Consider the following 19,431-nt stretch of genomic DNA (forward strand, 5'->3'; position numbering starts at 1 on the left):
TGTTAGATAGCCAATCCACGCCAACACCTTACCCCCAACTCCGTGTACCCCAATCTTCTGCAGCAACCTTTTGTGAGGCACCTTATCAAATGCCTTCTGGAAATCTAAAAACACCACATCCACCGGTTCCCCTCTGTCAACCGCACTAGTCACATCTTCATAAAAATCCAGTAAATTCGTCAAACACAACTTTCCCTTCATGAATCCATCCTGCGTCTGCTTGATCAAACCATTCTTATCCAGGTGCTCTGCTATTTCCTCTTTAATGATGGACTCCAGCATCTTCCCAACTACGGACGTTAAGCTAACCGGCCTGTAGTTATCTGCCTTTTGTCTACTTCCTTTTTTAAACAGCAGCGTAACAGTAGCTGTTATCCAATCAGCCGGCACTACCCCAGATTCCAGCGAATTTTGATAAATAACTACTAATGCATCTGCTATTACCTCAGCCATTTCTTTCAGTACCCTGGGATGCATTGCATCCGGGCCCGGGGACTTGTCTACCTTCAGTCCCATTAGTCTACCAAGCACTACTTCTTTAGTAACAGTAATTGTATTAAGGACCTCACCTCCCACCAAGTCTCGATCTCTAATATTCGGTAAACTATTTGTGTCTTCCACCGTGAAGACTGACACAAAGAGCTTATTTAAAGTCTCAGCCATTTCCTCGTTTTCCACTACTAAATCCCCCCTCTTGTCCTCCAACATTCACTCTAGCCACTCTATTCCTTTTTATATATTTGTAAAAACTTTTACTATCATTTTTATATTTTGAGCTAGTTTAGTTTCATAATCTATCTTTCCTTTCTTAATCGCTTTCTTAGTCGTTCTTTGTTGTTTTTTTAAAGCTTTCCCAATCCACTAATTCTCCACTATTTTTGGCCACTCTGTACGCATCTGTTTTTATTTTAATACTCTCCTTTATTTCCTTAGTTTCCACGTCTGGTTCTCCCTTTTCTTACAGTCCTTCTTTAACACCGGAATATATTTTTGCTGAGTACTTTAAAAAATCTCCTTAAAAATCCTCCACTGTTCCTCAGCTGTCCTACCAGTCTGCTCGCCCAGTCTACATTAGCCAATTCCGCCCTCATCCTATCGTACTCCCCTCTATTCAAGCAGAGGACACTGGTTTGGGACCCTACTTTCTCACCCTCCATCTGTATCAGAAATTCAACCATATTATAATCACTCAACCCAAGAGGGTCCCTCACAAGAAGATCCTTAATTCTGCCTGTCTCATTACAGTACCAGATCTAAGATAACTCGCTCTCTCGTAGGTTCTGTAACATACTGTTCAATGAAACTATCCCGACAGCATTCTAAGAACTCTTCCTCAAGCCCTCCACGTCCAATTTGAGTCAACCAATCAATATGCAGGTTAAAATCCCCCATGATTATTGCCATTCCGTTTTTGCACGCATCCATTATTTGCTTGTTTATAGCCCTCCCCACCTCTAAGTTATTATTTGGGGGCCTATAGACTACACCTACCAGTGTTTTTCCCCCTACTATTCCTTATCTCCACCCACAACAATTCCACGTTTTGCTCCTTATAGCCTATGTCGTCTCTCACTACCGTCCTGATAATATCCTTTATTAACAGAGCTACCCCACCTCCTTTTTCTACCTGTCTATCCTTCTTAAATGTCTGATATGGGGCTGACCATCATAAAAAAAATCTAACCATGCATGTATGGCTCTTTCCCCTGGCACACACGCAGGAGGCCCATGATTCATCAGGTCTTGGAGATGCTGACCACAGGGCTGAAGACAAAGGTCAGTTTTAGTTTAATTACATGCATTTTGAATCTTTTTTCACAGAACACTTGAGAGGTCTTCGCGGCACAATGGTTAGAAATCGCTGCCTTATAGACAGCACCTTTCAAACCCAGGACCACTACCATCTACAAGGGCAGCAGATACATGGAAACATCACCAGCTGCAAGTTCCCTTCCAAGCTACTCACCATCCTGAATTGGAAATATTTTGCTGTTCCTTCATTGTCATTGGGTCGAAATCCTGGAACTCCCTCTCTAACAGTGCCATAGGTCTAGCTACCCCACATGGACTGCAGCGGTTCAAGAAGCCAGCTCACCATCATCACCACCTTCTCCAGGCAATAGGTTGGGTAATAAATGCAGGTTTAGCCAGCAAAGCCCACATCCCTTGAATGAAATGACTACAATTAAAGCAAAGTGAACGAGTGACTTGCTTCAAAAACATTGGTTAAAAGTTTGAGGCAATGTTTAATCACTGTCTTATATGTTTTTGCATTATATGGTGAGCCTTACCATATTATAAATTTGCCTAAATACAATAATTTACAAATGATTTCTTTCATAAGCAAATGGATCACAATGCAGCAAGCAGCACAGCACTTTCAAGTTATTGCGCTGCAGAAAATTAAGATTAAAATGGCCAACCCTCAGGTTCATAATTTGCTGTAGACCCTCCCTGTGCCTTATGTTGTGAGATTTTCACAAGCCTGCTGCGTGTGCCATCTTGTGGTGATTTTCTCCTTTGGAAGTAGGAATAGAAGTCATATTGAAATTGGTGCATATTGTCATGTCTGAAAACAACAAGAGCTTTTATAATAATCCCATTGTCGAGTAAGATTAGTAAATACAAATGATTTCAATACACCTACACTGAATACACTGATTTCTGGAGTTGCCTGTCTGTAGTCCGCCGAAGAACTTTTAGCCGATGACATTTGCGTTGTCTTAACTAAGCTACTTTTATTACTGTTCAGAGTGAAGTGTCACTATACCTCAATAATGAACTTTCCTACTAGCTTTGGTCATAAAATGTAAGTTATGACAAACCATCTATATCATTTATTTTTGTTGAACGTATGTATGCTGGAGCTTTGCAGCAGTGGAATTAGATTAACAGAACATCACATCTTAAGCAATCATATTTTTAATATTGGTTCGTTAAATTCCTCTAGGTTCATTTCTCTTAGCAGCAAACAAAACCATAAAAACAAAGTAAAAGAAATCTATATTTTTTCTTCTAATTAATTTCAAAACGTGCCAATAGCAAAAGGTTGTGTCGTAGAATCCATAGTGCAGAGGCCATTTAACCGATCAAATCTGCACCGACTCTGACAGAATAATTTACCCGGGCTCTCTCCCCCACCCTATCCCCGTAACCCCACACATTTACCATGGCCAATCCACTTAACCTCCACATCTTTGAACTGTGGGAGGAAACTAGAGCATCTGGGGAAATCCACGCAGACACAAGGGGAATGTGCAAACTCCACACAGGCAGTCACCCAAGGCTGGAATTGAACCAGTGTTCCTGGAGTTATGAGGCAGCAGTACTAACCACTATGCCACCCCATCAATTTAGAGCTTTCAGATCATGCATTCAGACTACAGGTTAGAATGCTAGAATACTTCGGTGTCTATTCTCGTTTATTTGTCTTAAACTGGTCTCCTCCATAGTTGAGCAAATACCCATGAAAACCATTTGAAATTGTCTTAAAATGAAGAAAACTCCAATGCATTAAAAGATCAAAATTGCTCATTATGTCCATGATAAACCACAAATGAGGAAATGTCTCCCCAATATGATTATGAAAATTTCAGGGAATATTACAGAAACAAAAGCATTACCTAAAGCTAAAATTACCTAAAGCATTGCATTTGTATACCTTTTTCATAGTCTCATTAGGCTCCAAAACACTCTGTAACCAATGAAGTACTTTTGAAGCTTGTATTATTGTTATAAAGGAACATAGGATTTGATTTGAACCAAATGTCCACAATGAGATTTTTTTCAAAAAACGTTTTAATATTTTTGCTTTGGGGATTAGTATTGGCTAGGATACTGGGAGAATTCTCCAGCACTCCAAATTGTAGCAAGACATCTTTGTCCACCCAAGAGGATGTATAGGATCGACAGCTCATCTTAAAATTGCATTCAGCAGAATGTGTACACATTGCTCTGGAGAGGGGCTCCAACCCTCAAACCCTGATTCAACATGCATTAAAGGAATAACATAAATGCCGCTTACTGTTGGGTCCCCCTGCCATTTGGCCATTCACTATTACCGAACACTAATGGTTTTAGCATCAACTAACTTAACTAAGCATTAGTAAATGTACCCAAATGAAAATGTTTCTGCATCCGGAGAGAAAATAAGGAAAGTGAAACACAGAGTTCTCATATGTTGGACAAAAGCAAAGTATTATCAACATTTACAAAAAAAATGCATCATTGCCTTAGAATTCTTTACAATACAGAAACATAGAACATCCTTGATGCAGGTACTAAAGTGCTATGTGTTGGCAATCACAGCACAGCAGTAAATTTGTGACAAGCTTCATTTACCATATTGTTCACACATATTGGGATTCACTTCATTGGCTGATTTAATGAATAGATTTACAGTTTGCAGAGCAAGTTTGCCTATAGACTATTAGATTTTAATGGAAATGTGTGGGCGTATAATTGCTAACACTCATTCGTGCCTTTGTCCTGGCTTGCAAACGGTGACAAAAAAATGGCTGTCATTTAGTTTTTTAAAAATTAACAAATGCAGATCAAAATTCTTGGTGTACACGAATTGTTTGTAACAGAATTTGCAATTTTTCTTCTTTACGAAGGCAATTGCACTTGCATAGACCTGAGGTTCTTCAAACTAATTGATTCTTTTGACATATGGCTAGATATGTTAATAACAACAATGAAGGTTGCAGTGTAATTTTGTGGTCTCACTTCATCTGACTTTTGGTATTCCAATTGTACCATTAACTAAGTTGACATCTTTAATGGGATGTTGAATTTTAAACTAATTTATTACATACAAGCCATTGCTTTGTAACATGAGCTGCATGTTCTAAAGTGAATGAAAACATTAGACTGACAGGAATATTTCACTGCGCTCAATTAAATGGGAGTTATGCCAACAAATTAAAAATATAGACACAGGATAGGATAAAAGCAGCAGCATTTTGCACGAGGTTGAGCTTGGAAATGGTGAAGAATCGGAAGCTAGCCAAGAAAGCATTACAGCAATCACGACAGATGACAAAAACATAAAGGTTTCAACAGCAGATGAGTACAAGGGCAGAGGTGAGCATTGTTACACAACGTGGGAATAGGATAGCTTTAAAACAGAGGATATAAATCAGAAAATCAGTTCATGGTTAAAAAGGACAACAAATGTCCTTGCATCAGAAAGAGAGCCAATCAACAGGCTCAAACAACTTTGTGACGTGGAGTTTCCAACCAGCTTACAGTGGAATTCAATGAAATAACACCAAGGTTACAAAATTTCAAACACATTTGCCCAAAACTACTTTGCGCTGGAGTATTCACAATCATTTATGCTAGTTCAAAAGTCCATTGCCCAAAGCAGTCCCTGCTCACAAAACTGGCCACGTTCCCAGGTCAAAATGGCAAGTTCATGCTGATTTTACCCACTTATGGGGTAATGAACACATCATACCCAAATTCTCAGGTGCGCAGACATCACAGCTACATGAACACACACCCGGCTTGATTTCTCCTGTTGCTGCTGTAATTACATTAAATTTAATTTAGCTTAAATTCAGCCAATTACAGAAGTGGAAACACACGTGTGGCTTTAAATGACTGCTGGTCACAGGCTTTATGACCAAGCTCAGATCAACACAAGTCGACGGCAGCCAATTGAGAAGAGTATTAAATCAGTCAGTTGAAGAATGGCTCATTTCAAACAACTCTAATCCTGTGATGCTGGAGAATACCGTTCCAGTTAGAAATCGATAACAACAGCTGATTGTGCTGATTCATGGGAATTTTTACATCAGGCTCATGCTAATGAGTTTCCACAGAAACGTGAGCATTAACTTCACTTGGACAAAACCAGAGCTGCACATTTTGCTGATTGTGCTCTTGGTAGACAACTATCATCCTTGTCTCAACCACTGGAAAGAGTGTGACAGTCACTGAAGCCGCTTTCATTTCATCCTCTTCCAGAAACATACACGGATCTCCGACAAGGCAATGCGGTTGTAGGGAAGGCACTGGAACCAAAATCTCTCGTCCAATTGATATCATTATGTTTACAAAGAATATGTTAACATTTAGATTCAGTTGTGGTGAAAGCAAAAATTGACCTTTCTTTTCAATGTTAGCAATGCTATTTTATGAAATAATGCGAGGCCAAACAGGTATTCTGATATGTATGTTTAATTTCCCTGCATTTTTTTTCACTTAACAAGATCAAGTAACAAGGAAGTTGTCTGATGTAGTGCTGACACTAACATTCCAATACTAATACTGTTGAAAAGGCCTATGTAATAGTAATTGTATAAACTCATAAAAACACTATACTAAAGGAGTCCAAACATAAAAGTCAGACAGTCTTTCTAACCTGTTACTTGCCTTGCAGCCACAGGAAAAGGAGCAAAATGGAAGTTGATAATCTTCAATTCTGTTTCACAACCCTCACCCTCCAAAACAATAGAAAATACTATTTTTTTGTCTTGACTTAAATGTCTGATAAAGAAATGTCACTTAGTATTTACCAAACATCCATCTATTCAATTCGTGAGAAAAAAAAGTGAAAACTTTACAATGTACAAAAAATGACAAGGATTTACATGGCCTACCTAAATATCTTTTAAATTTTTTTTAAGCACAAAGTTGATTTGTACAAGTTACAAAATGTAAACATGGCAAAATAAATAGTTAAAACAAGTGACAAAAGGATCCCAATTTCATGCTCATGATCCCATAGATTTGTGTCATTTTCATTCTGTTGTAATTTCAAGTGCAAAGCATGATGAATATCTAGTATTCAAGTAACAGAAATACATATGATGATACAAATAAACTATTGTACAAGGTAGTGATCACCTGAACTTTACAAAATTTACATTTATCTATAGACAGAATTTTACATTTATAATATGACACCATTCAGGTCCACATTTAGCACTTGCAATCCATTGGGTGCCGCATTCTGCATTCTGACTGGAATGCAAGATTTCCATCACTATGTCTTAGAAGAGGTGCTTTAGATGATGTTATGTCACCTCCATCGCTACTGTTTTGTCTGCAATACCATTCAATAATCTCTCTGGTTCACTACTCTCCCTGCAAGAAAAGAAACAATTTTTTAATATGGAAATTACAGCCGTACAGCATGAATCTTTTAGAAATCAAAGATATATTTTTAAAAACTTGTTAAATCCACATCAGAGGGTTATCCTCAAGTATTAAATCCTTTTGCATATTGTTTTGTCTATTTGTGCTGGGACTAGAAGTGCAATCAGATATTAAAACTGGAATTTAAGAGAATAAAATCTAAGTATTTTACTTTCAAACATTGGTAGTCCAACCCATAATTAAACAGAACAAAGGTATGCCTAAGGTTTCTTTCTCTATTCCAGCTATGCTCTTTATTTATGCTGTACAATAATATTTTGGTGAGGTTAACTTAATTCCCAATTGATTGAGATACAATTTGCTGTGTGCCAATCATTAATCTGATATCAGCGGCATTTATAAAAAACAGAACAAGTATCCCTTTCCCCTCTCACTCAATCCAATGAATCTCACTACACATTTACCAATGGATTTAAATTTAATGGTTACAATCCCATCCAAATCACTGAAATCCCACAATAAAACTACTGCATTGTAAACACTACTGAGCTTTAACTATTCCGTGATTTAAGACTGAATAATCCTCAAGGAAAAATACAATATCCTCCAAGAAAAGCAATAATGAATGGCAACAAAGGTAAACTAAAATCCACAAAATACAACTGAAATCATACATTATAAATATTGATAAACCAATGACAGCATTTTCAATACATCTCAGAATAATTGTGGAGAAACTGGACCATAAATAACATATCAAGTTATCATAGAAATCATAGAAACCCTACAGTACAGAAAGAGGCCATTCGGCCCATCGAGTCTGCACCGACCACAATCCCACCCAGGCCCTACCCCCATATCCCTACATATTTTACCTGCTAATCCCTCTAATCTACGCATCCCAGGACACTAAGGGGCAATTTTTAGCATGGCCAATCAACCTAACCCGCACATCTTTGGACTGTGGGAGGAAACCGGAGCACCCGGAGGAAACCCACGCAGACAAGAGAAGAATGTGCAAACTCCACACAGACAGTGACCCAAGCCGGGAATCGAACCCAGGTCCCTGGAGCTGTGAAGCAGCAGTGCTAACCACTGTGCTACCGTGCCGCCCTACTAATTTATCTAAATTTAATGAATCCATTTATTAGATACTACACTTTAATTCAAAACATTGATCTAATAGTTAAATCAATACAGTTTTCAAATATTTATTTCTGGGGATTGTTCAGTAAAATGCTTTAAATAACTAACAAGCACCTTCTTAATTTCCTTCCCTTCCTGCCCTATTGTACAGCTGCTCTAAATATTGCTTACTTTTCCAGCACAGTGGGTGAAGGGATGAGGTTGTCACAAACAGCACAATGAAGAAATTAAAATCTAATTGACCTCAATGAACTTACAATCGCTGTTCCTATTTAAGTATGAATAATTTTAGACTACACGAAGTGCAGAAGGATCTCCTATCAGCATGTATGAGGTCACACCATAGGAAAGTTTATTCTCAGAAACCACTTACACTCCTTTAGAACTTGATTACATAAAGCTTCTTTACCTACCTAGCCAAGCTACTGATGGCACTACTCGGGGTCACCTTGGGCACCCTGTCAAGACTGGTAGCAGCTGTGGCCAGCTTTAAGGCAGAAGGAGAAGGTGCTGAAGTCCTTGCACTGAGATGCACATTGACAGGAGTAACCACATTCATACTGTTCAGCCGCACAGCAGTTCCTATACAGGAATTGTTCACAGGAAACGACTGGGGACTGCTTGTGCGTAATGCAGGGAACACGTGATTTGCTGAGGTGCGACTGACAGTTCTTATAATTTGTACAGTAGATAATCCTGGACCAGAGGACGAAGTAGCATTGAAGGTTTGGAGATTCCGATAGGTGCCTGTGAAAAGAAGCAAGAATGGAAATTAAAAATGGACTAATCTCTTTGCATTTGATCAAAGTTTTATTCTTGACTGGTTTTCTGCACAACCCTGAAATGCACAATGTTAGAATTTTGAAACCGATTGGAGCAGAAACAATGTTTTTATATAGATAATTCAGGTGCAGTCTTTCAGAAATCTTAGATCTATTATACATATTTCCAGTTTCTGGATGAGTAAAATGGAATTTGGTGGCATAGGCTTTTGTTTTTGCCACTAAGGGAGATGTACAATTTACAAGGTGATGTTACACAACACCAAATGGGCTCTTACAAAAAAAAACACAACAGCACCACTGGGTCCAGGATCAACGCATACCAAAATCTCAGATTCAACATTTTGATCAAGCTGGACAACTAACTAGATTAAATGGTACAATTTTATAGGGGATACATTGTATCAGGAACAGAGTAACCTGAGGCAGGGCAAGTTAAGCAGACTTATAAAAGCTGGGACCCTTTGTTTTATTAGTGTCCAGGCACAGAACACAAATGCAAGGAAGTGATGCAAAAAGCTATATGAAATAATAGTGGGGTCTCAGCCTGGAGACTGTATTCAGTTCTGGACACCGTACTTTTAGGAAGGATCACAAGGTGAGGTGGCAGAAGAGATTTAATAGAGTGGTACCATAGAAGAACTACTTCAGTTATGTGGAGAGACTGGAGAATCTGGATTCTTCTCCTGGGAGCAGACTTAAACAAGACATTTAAATTCTGGCTAAAATACCAGTGTCAAAAAATTCAAGTAGTAAATAATACTGAAAGTATAACTACAAATGCAACCCAGTTCATTATCCTTTTCTACTACTGGTGAGCACCTAAATGCACTTGAAGTGCATTATTGCAGAGAAATTAATAAATCAACAAAAAATAAAAGTGATCCATAGTTAGAATTCAAGCTTAGATCTTAAGATTCAGTATTATAGCCACTTGTAACAAGATAAATATTAAATAAAAATAAAACCTGTATTGTGCGCAAAGTATTAAATGATAACTTAACAGAATTAATTACTTTCTATATTGTTCATAATGATGTCCATGAATTAAGGAGCTATTCAACTGTCCACCCGAATTGGAATCTTAAGCCAAATGCAGGTGTCACTTTCAGATATTTTATTCTGTGTAAGAAGAACTATGTTGTAGTGCAGGGGTCTCCAAACTTTTCAGTACGAGGGCCACATCGTATATTTTACACATTTTCGGGGGCCAAAGAGAAAAGAATTAGTTTTATAAATGAACTGGCGATGATTAAGCCCGTGAGATCGAATGAAATTCATTGTTGAAACAACAGGTTTCAGAACGCAAGACATATCCACATATTTTCCGCACAATGCTTGTTGATGGATAATGCAATGCAGAAACATGGGCTTTGAGAATCCACCAACCTCACAAGCTTTTGTGATTTGTCCAACCAAACCTTTCTTCAGCCCAGACATGTTCTTTCCTCCATCAATTATCACGCATTGCAGTTTATTCCACTCCAGGTTATATTCTAACACAGTTTTTTGTAATTCTTGGAAGATGTCTTCTCCAGTTACTGTGCTGTGCATGCTATGCACTGATGCTAATTCTTGTGTCACATTAAATTCACTGTCGACGCCACGGATGAATACTAGGAGTTGTGATGTGTCACACACATCAGTCGATTCATCAAGTGCGAGAGAATACAACTGAAAATTTCTTGCTTTGTCTGCAATTTGATGAAATATATTGCTTCCTATATCCTCAATTCTACGAGCAACAGTATTTGGCGCAAGACTGATGATTTTGAACAAGTTTGCTTTTTCTGGGCATAACTCTTCCACTGGTTCCATTATACACTCTTTGACGAGATCTCCATCGGTGAGTGGCTTTCCTCTTTTAGCCAACACATAAGCTAGTTTGTAACTGGCCCTGGTTAAAGCTTCATTTTCAGTTATCTTCTGCATAAAAAAAGCTTGTTGGGAAAGCAACCTGCGTTGCATTGATTCAAATTTTTCCGAACACTGTGTTCCTGTGAATTGGGAATAACTTGGTTCATGTTTGGTCTCATAGTGCCGACGTACATTGTACTCCTTCAAAACTGCAACAGTTTTGTTGCATATGACACACAAGGCTTTATCACCTGCTTGTACAAAGAAGTACTTTATACCCCATTCTTCATTAAACAACGGTACTCACTATCCACTTTTCTTTTCTTTTTTCCTTCCATAACTGAATTGGTCTGAATTGCCGCCATCACTGTCATTGTTCTCGCTCATTTCAGACAGATGGAGCTTATGGATTGGATAAAGCAGCTGTCACTTAGTCAATGCAGAGCGGCAATTGGATAACAGATGTCTCAATTGCTGATTCGTTTAATGAACTGTCAGTCACAGGACAATAGGCCGGTAAAGAGAGCGGGGATTCCCATGGGTCCATCAGACACCGCGCAGAGCGGCAGCAAATGTCCGGCCTGTGGCTTCCGTCCCCGTGTCCAGATCCTGAGTCAGTGGCGGGGTTCCAGACGCAGGAGTGTTTTCGGCAGTAGGAATCCCGTCCCACCCCACTGGCTGCGGGCCGGGTGTGGTCCGCGGGCTGTAGTTTGGAGACCCCTGTTGTAGGGTATCATCAACTTTACAGATATGACAAAGAGCCATAGATCTGAAAAGGTCACTTCTACTTTTCTTTTTTCACAGATGATGCCTAACCAGTTAAGTATTTCAAGCATTTCCTGTTTTTATTTTAGCTTTCCGGCAACTGCAGTATTTTGCTCTTTGACCATTAACTATTCTGAGAGAAGAAATCCAAGTACATATTTTGATAATAAAGGCACACTATTTTTGCTCCCATTGCATCTGTTTCGATAATGCCACTTTCTAAAATGGTGCTGCTGCTATGACTTCCTTCTTCCTTAATCATGGTTTCCCACCCACCATGGTTGACAGCGCTTTCAACTGTGTCCAAACCATCTCCCATGCCACCGCTCTCACCCCATCCCCTCCCTCCCAGAACCAGGATAACGTCTCCTTGTCCTCACTTTTCATCCCACCAGCCTGTGCATTCAAAGGATCATCCTCCGCCATTTCTGCCAACCCCAGCGTGAGGCCACCACTAAGCACATCTTTTCCTCACTTCCCCCTGTCAGCATTCCGTAGGGACTGTTCCCTCGGGGATACCCTGGTTCACTCCTTCATCACATCCAACAACTCACCCCTATCCATGGCACCTTCCCGTGCAATCGCAGAAGGTCAACACCTGCCTCTTTACCTCCTCCCTGCTCATCATTCAAGGGCCTAAACACTCATTTCAGGTGAAGCGGTGCTTCATGCGAACCTCCTTTAATCTGGTCTATTGCACTCACTGCTCCCAATGCAGTCCATTCTACATCAGAGACACCAATACACAGACTGGGTGACTGCTTTGCAAAATGCCTTCGCTCCGTCCGCAAGCAAGAAATCAGACTTTCCTTTCGCTTGCCGTTTCAACACATCATCATCCTACTCTCATGTCCACATATCTGCCCTTGGCCTGTTGTAATTTTCCAGTAAAGCCCAACTGAAACTGGAGGAACAGCACCTGAGCTATCGGCTGCATGTCTCAGGTTGCCCTTTGACACTCTGCTTACCTTTGTTCTGCCATTTACACATTGATTTCTTACTGTCCACTATCACCATTTACATTCCGTCTTAATGTCTATGACATCTTTGTCACTCCCCAACAGCATAAAGATCACCCTATTTTCTATTGTCTTCAGCTCTGGTGAAGGGACATATCCAGACTCAAAACATTGGCTCTATTCTCTCTCCACAGATACTGTCAGACCTGCTGACATAATGGGTGGCATTCTCCCAAAGAATTCCGAAGTGTCATGACGGCGAGAATAAAGGAGCAATCTGCGCTGGTCTCGAAGGCGCGCTTCACATCGCAATCCTCCCATGGTTGGAGAGTTGGGAGTTCCGTGCCAGTGCTGAGGATGTGGGGCCTAAATACGTCTGTGAGCCTGGCCTCAGAGCGCTTGGGTGCCATTTCACAAGGGCGCCCCAATCGCAGAATGCACTGGGAACACGCACGCACACCAGGAACGACCATCTCCCTCACTGGCGGCATGTTTCCCCACCCCGATATGGGTCGTTGGCACCAGGGCCCTCCCGATGGGTCAAACACCATCAGCCTCCAACAAATCAAAACCGCTTTCACCATGAACCCCCCTCCCCCACATAGCCACCTGTTGTGGCCCCCACCCACTCGGCACTGCCACTGGCACACTGGCAGGCTGGCTGGTGACCAGTGCCAGGCACTGCCAGTGTGCCAGCTGGGTCCCACTCGATGGGCACCATCCGGCCATGCTCCCAATGACCCTGGGGCTTCAGTTACCTCCGAGCCCCTTGGTGTGACTATTAGAAGTCATAGAAACCCGACAGTGCAGAAGGAGGCCATTCGGCCCATCGAGTCTGCACCGACCACAATCCCACCCAGGCCCTACCCCCATATCCCTACATATTTACCCGCTAATCCCTCTAACCTACACATCTCAGGACGCTAAGGGGCAATTTTTAGCATGGCCAATAAACCTAACCCACACATCTTTGGACTGTGGGAGGAAACCGGAGCACCCGGAGGAAACCCACGCAGACACGAGGAGAATGTGCAAACTCCACACAGACAGTGACCTCAGCCGGGAATCGAACCCAGGTCCCTGGAGCTGTGAAGCAGCAGTGCTAACCACTGTGCTACCGTGCCGCCCTGTCTTTCCACGTCTTCGCCAGTGGAGACCAGTAATGATTCTCGCTGTTATTGCACCATGCCCGAAGGCTGGAGAATTCCATGTGCTGGGAAGTGAGTGGGCTATGCATATTTAATGTTACTTATAAATATGTTAAATGGAACTTGCACCCTGAACTGGTTCATGCCATTAGGAAGTGGCCGGGAGAATTGCAAATTGTTTAGTGCCATGTGCGAAATAGATTTTTAGGCCCACACGCTATTCTCCAGGACTGTACAACCTACTAACAGCGCAGTTGAAGACAGGGAATCCTCTCCCCCCCCCCCATTTTGTTTAGCAGATTTTTGTCATTTAAAATGGTTTCATCTGAATCACTAATAACTGCAGTAAGACAATTATAATGACTGTAGAAAACTGATGTTCAATAAAAACCAACAGAAGCATTCACAAGGAGCTTTTCTAAAAAAAATTGTTTCCAACTGAAGTGGAACAGTAAATTGCGATTCCTAACCATATACGTTAGTTTAAGGAAATAATTTAAACATTTTTCTTCCACATTTGATTTTATTCCAAAGAAGTTGCCAGCATACCAGGAATATTAACACCTAATTTCATAGGACTAAGTAACTCAGGTGGACAGATTTGAGAGCAATACTGTCTTCTAGAGGACAGAGCTGAACAGAATAAAGCTTTGTTCTAAAATTGTAACAACTGACATTGATCAATTAGAGAACTTGAGACAATGTCCCCAAGCACATTGTAACAACGATCTTTTATCAAGCCTTCTGCCAAAACTACATTTTTCCGTGGCCTTTTGTAATGTACATCGGTGGAGTACTGGAATTATGGTGTAGATCATGGATCTTCATACAATGCAAGAGTAGGAGATCCTGTGTTCTCAACAACCCAGCTCGGTTTTACTTTTATAAGTGGAGAGTTCTTGCTCAAGAAAGGCAGAACCATCAAAGAAAAGCTCTGCTACCATGGCAACAAACTGAATTAATACAAATTTCCAAAAGCTGCAACAATTAACACTGGTAATTCAATTCTTCCATTGTGTTAATATAACATTACAGTTTTTATCTCAGTCACTGAACTAAGTGACTTGTTCTTAAAAAGTTTGTGAAAGATGGGTCTCAACTTTCTGCAGACAAGTCCCACTTTGTTAAAGGTCAATTAAACCGACCTAATACCTATGGGCAAGATAAGATTAATTATTTATAAATGATGGGATTATTTGTGCTGCTTGGAAGGGTGAAAGTTGCGCTTCCCCATCCTGGTGTTGAAAATCCTGTCCATTACAACCATACAGAAGGGCAGGAACTTGTTCAGTTTATAAAGTTTATTTGCTGGTATCACAAGTAGGCTTACATTAACCCCGCAATGAAGTTACTGTAAAAATCCCCTAGTCGCCACACCCAGGCGTCTGTTCGGGTACATCGGGGGAGAAGTTAGCATGGCCAATGCACCCGGCCAGCGCGTCTTCTGGACTGTGGGAGGAAATCGGAGCGCCCAGAGGAAAACCACGCAGATATGGGGAGAACGTGCAGACTCCGCACAGTGACCCAAGCCAAAGGTAGGGGAGTCTAAAACTAGAGGGCATAGGTTTATGGTGAGAAGGGAGAGATACAAAAGTGTCCAGAGGGGTAACTTTTTCCACACAAAGGGTGTCGAGTGTCTGGAACAAGCTCCCAGTAGTAGCAGTAGAGGCAGGTACAATTTTGTCTTTTAAAAAGCATTTAGACAGTTACATGGGTAAGATGGCTATAGAGGGATATGGGCCAAATGCGGGCAACTGGGACTAGCTTAGGGGTTTCAAAATAAAAAAAGGACGGCATGGACAAGTTGGGCAGAAGGGCCCGTTTCCATGCTGTAAACCTCTATGACTCTAAGCCGGAAATCGAACTCGGGTTGCTGGCGCTGTGAGGCAGCAGTGTTAACCACTGTGCCACCACTTGCTGCTGAAAGCTTCTACTTCACGTGAAAAACACTGTAGCAGTTTCTACTACTTCTTGGTTGAAACAACTACAAGAATCAGAAGTCACATAAGCATTGAATGAGTTATTTTTTTTTAAATATCATAATGATGTTGAACATACACTACTCCTCAGAAACTGAAGTAGCCTACTTGCAATTTTTGGTTACCCAACATTCCATTATTGGAAGCAAAATGAATAAAATTCAAAGAACAAAGAACAATACAGCACAGGAACAGGCCCTTCAGCCCTCCAAGCCCGCGCCGCTCCCTGGTCCAAACTAGACCATTCTTTTGTATCCCTCCATTCCCACTCCGTTCATATGGCTGTCTAGATAAGTCTTAAACGTTCCCAGTGTGTCCGCCTCCACCACCTTGCCTGGCAGCGCATTCCAGGCCCCCACCACCCTCTGTGTAAAATATGTCCGTCTGATATCCATGTTAAACCTCCCCCCCTTCACCTTGAACCTATGACCCCTCGTGAACGTCACCACCGACCTGGGGAAAAGCTTCCCACCGTTCACCATATCTATGCCTTTCATAATTTTATACACCTCTATTAAGTCTCCCCTCATCCTCCGTCTTTCCAGGGAGAACAACCCCAGTTTACCCAATCTCTCCTCATAACTAAGCCCCTCCATACCAGGTAACATCCTGGTAAACCTCCTCTGTACTCTCTCCAAAGCCTCCACGTCCTTCTGGTAGTGTGGCGACCAGAACTGGACGCAGTATTCCAGATGCGGCCGAACCAACGTTCTATACATCTGCAACATCAGACCCCAACTTTTATACTCTATGCCCCGTCCTATAAAGGCAAGCATGCCATATGCCTTCTTCACCACCTTCTCCAACTGTGACGTCACCTTCAAGGATCTGTGGACTTGCACACCCAGGTCCCTCTGCGTATCTACACCCTTTATGGTTCTGCCATTTATCATATAGCTCCTCCCTACATTATTTCTACCAAAATGCATCACTTCGCATTCATCAGGATTGAACTCCATCTGCCATTTCTTTGCCCAAATTTCCAGCCTATCTATATCCTTCTGTAGCTTCTGACAATGCTCCTCACTATCTGCAAGTCCTGCCAATTTTGTGTCGTCCGCAAACTTACTGATCACCCCAGTTACACCTTCTTCCAGATCATTTATATAAATCACAAACAGCAGAGGTCCCAATACAGAGCCCTGCGGAACACCACTAGTCACAGGCCTCCAGCCGGAAAAAGACCCTTTACAGTTTACACTTTACAGTTAATGTTCTAGTATGCTTCCAACTGACGGTCTGCTTTGGTAAAAATACAGCGTAGGTCCTATTCCTACTACAGAGAAGTGGAAGGAAAGCCATTAGTGTTGCTAACCTGAAATTGCTAAGTTTGTGTATTTCTCATGCATCTGCATTACCCAAGAAAAAGTTGCTGAAAATCATTATTTTCCGAACATCTGTTGATAGTTAGCAAACGTTTTTATGGACAACAATGTTATACACTCACCTGCAGACTGGACAACACCATTCATGTTAGTAGCATGACCTATGGCATCCTTGGAAACTTCTGCCTGAGCTGGTCCAGGAGCGCTAACTACTGCTGATGCAGCAAAATGGGCACTAGCTGAATCCAGCGTTTTTGAGGAACAATCAGATATCCTGGATCCCTGAAAAGATATTTCACAAACTTTAGAGTTAACCAAGTACATGAAAGAGACACGAACAGAGGGTTAGACTGATGGGATGAAATGAAGTAAATAATACAAATCCCTAAAACATTATTGATAAATCAATATTAAACAAAAGAAAAAACAGGGTATATTAAAGGAACTGCTCATTTGATCACCCCTTCCAAAGTATAAATTAATCCACGCTTGAAAATGCTGTGATTAATTATTCCATGATCATATTTAAATGTTGTATTTTTCAGCAGAAAAGGAGAAACCTCTTTTGCTGTATAAGCATTGACCATGACTGAATAAAAATTGGCAAATTACTCCAGGAAAATTACATTTGTTAAGGAATGGTAGCATGACCACCACATGAAGGCTCATAGGTTTGAGCACCAATTATATTGACTCCCTGATCTCAATCATACCACTAGTGCCAAATAGAGGTTACCCAATGGGGGAAACGAAACAGAACTCCACTGTGTGGATGGATGTTCCCACCAGCTTGTCCTCACAAGACTCTGGCTTGGACAAGGGGTGGTTAGGAACAAAAGTACCCACAAGAGAAGAGCATCTGCCCTAAGAAAACAAACCATTAATTAGAAACCTCACTCAGAACCAGAGACAAGAATGGTTCATAACCACGATATGCTAGGCTTTTCTTTTTATTTTGTACAAACTAATGGATTATGCTTTCTAACAAAAATTAAGCATTTTTGGTCAAGATGGATTACATTAAGCTTACATGTGAAAAGTGCTTTTCATAACCTTGTAACAATCCAACAACATTCTTTACCAATGACCACAAATTACACACTAAAGCATACTGCTCGATATATACATTAGCATGCCAAAGGCACCAACTGTTTACACAAATGTTTGCTTAAATTCCTGTTGCCTTTGTAGAGTGATAGGCATTTACTTGATTACTTCTGCAATCACCAAGTGTCCTTGGACAGGGACCCATCTCAGGCTAGTGAAAGTATTCAAATCAGATCAAGGGATCATTTCCATTCATTCAATTTGCCCATGCAGTATTGTTGCGCAATTCTGCTTGGATTCCTGTGACGTTTAACTACTAAGGTGAGAGTAATGAAAAATAATTTGGTATCCTTTGTTTTGGAATAGCTAGAAAGGAATTAGGAGCTCTATCTTGAGTGGTATTGGAGGAACACAGATCAGTCTGAATATCAGGGGGATGCAAGGCTAATCAGAGACTCAGTAATAAAAGTCACATTTCCACCATGTTTGAGGTTGTCTTGTCAAGGGTTATAGAAATATAGAATATAGAAAATAGGAGCAGGAGGCAGCCATTTGATCATGGCTGATCATCCAATTCAACAGCCTGATCCTGTTTTCTCCCCATATCCTTTGCTCCCCTTCGCCCCAAGTGCTATATCGAATTGCTTCTTGAAAACATTCAATGCTTTGGCCTCAACTACTTTCTGTGGTAGTTCTGTTAGCTTAAGAAAAATGCCATTATTAATTTGATTCCAAGACAATCTGTGAAATCTACATTTACTGATTTTAGTAATGTAGAGTGGCATGGTAGCAGAGTGGTTAGCACTGCTGCTTCACAGCACCAGGGACCCAAGCTTGGGTCATTGTCTGTGTGGAGTTTGCACTTTCTTTCCATGTTTGCATGGGTTTCCTCCGGGTGCTCCGGTTTCCTCCCGCATTCTGAAAGACGTACTGGTTAGGTGCATTGACCTGAACAGACGCCAGACTGTGGCGACATGGGGAATTTCACAGTAACTTCATTGTAATGTTAATGTAGGCCTTACTTGTGACTAATAAATAAACTACTTTTTTGTTCAACAAATGTGTTCATTGATTGATAACCTGAATCACAACCTGATGAGCTTATATTTATCAAAGACGAGATCACATGGCAACCCACAATATATTCAAATAAATGAACAGCAAACTCCGATTTACCTAGATGCATTTTGGTTCACAGAGAATGAGATGTGATGCTGAACCAAGAAAATATCCATACCAGAGCCCAAAAGCTAACAGCCGAATCACCAAACATGGCATACACCTTAATAGGTGATAAGTCACACGTTCCCCTTTAT

General features: G+C 40.9%; 1 protein-coding gene across 9 annotated transcripts in view; it reads right to left on the reverse strand.

Moving 5' to 3' along the window:
• Positions 1–6,171: 6,171 nt before the first annotated feature.
• Positions 6,172–19,431, reverse strand: part of epc2 (enhancer of polycomb 2) — a 57,993-nt gene continuing 44,733 nt past the window's right edge. For 5 of the 9 annotated variants that reach the window (XM_078227983.1, XM_078227982.1, XM_078227989.1 and 2 more), the window contains exons 12-14: positions 17,191–17,350; positions 8,667–9,000; positions 6,173–7,095 (exon numbers count right to left, since the gene is read on the reverse strand). In XM_078227983.1, the coding sequence (XP_078084109.1) occupies positions 7,026–7,095; positions 8,667–9,000; positions 17,191–17,350 (564 nt within the window). In that variant the 3' untranslated portion in view covers positions 6,173–7,025. Of the gene's footprint in view, positions 7,096–8,666; positions 9,001–17,190; positions 17,351–19,431 lie in introns of all 9 variants that reach the window. The other 4 variants (XM_078227985.1, XM_078227984.1, XM_078227991.1 and 1 more) reach the window with 1 other exon arrangement.

This window comes from Mustelus asterias, chromosome 14 (genome assembly GCF_964213995.1).
Source record: "Mustelus asterias chromosome 14, sMusAst1.hap1.1, whole genome shotgun sequence".
Taxonomy (NCBI): domain Eukaryota; kingdom Metazoa; phylum Chordata; class Chondrichthyes; order Carcharhiniformes; family Triakidae; genus Mustelus; species Mustelus asterias.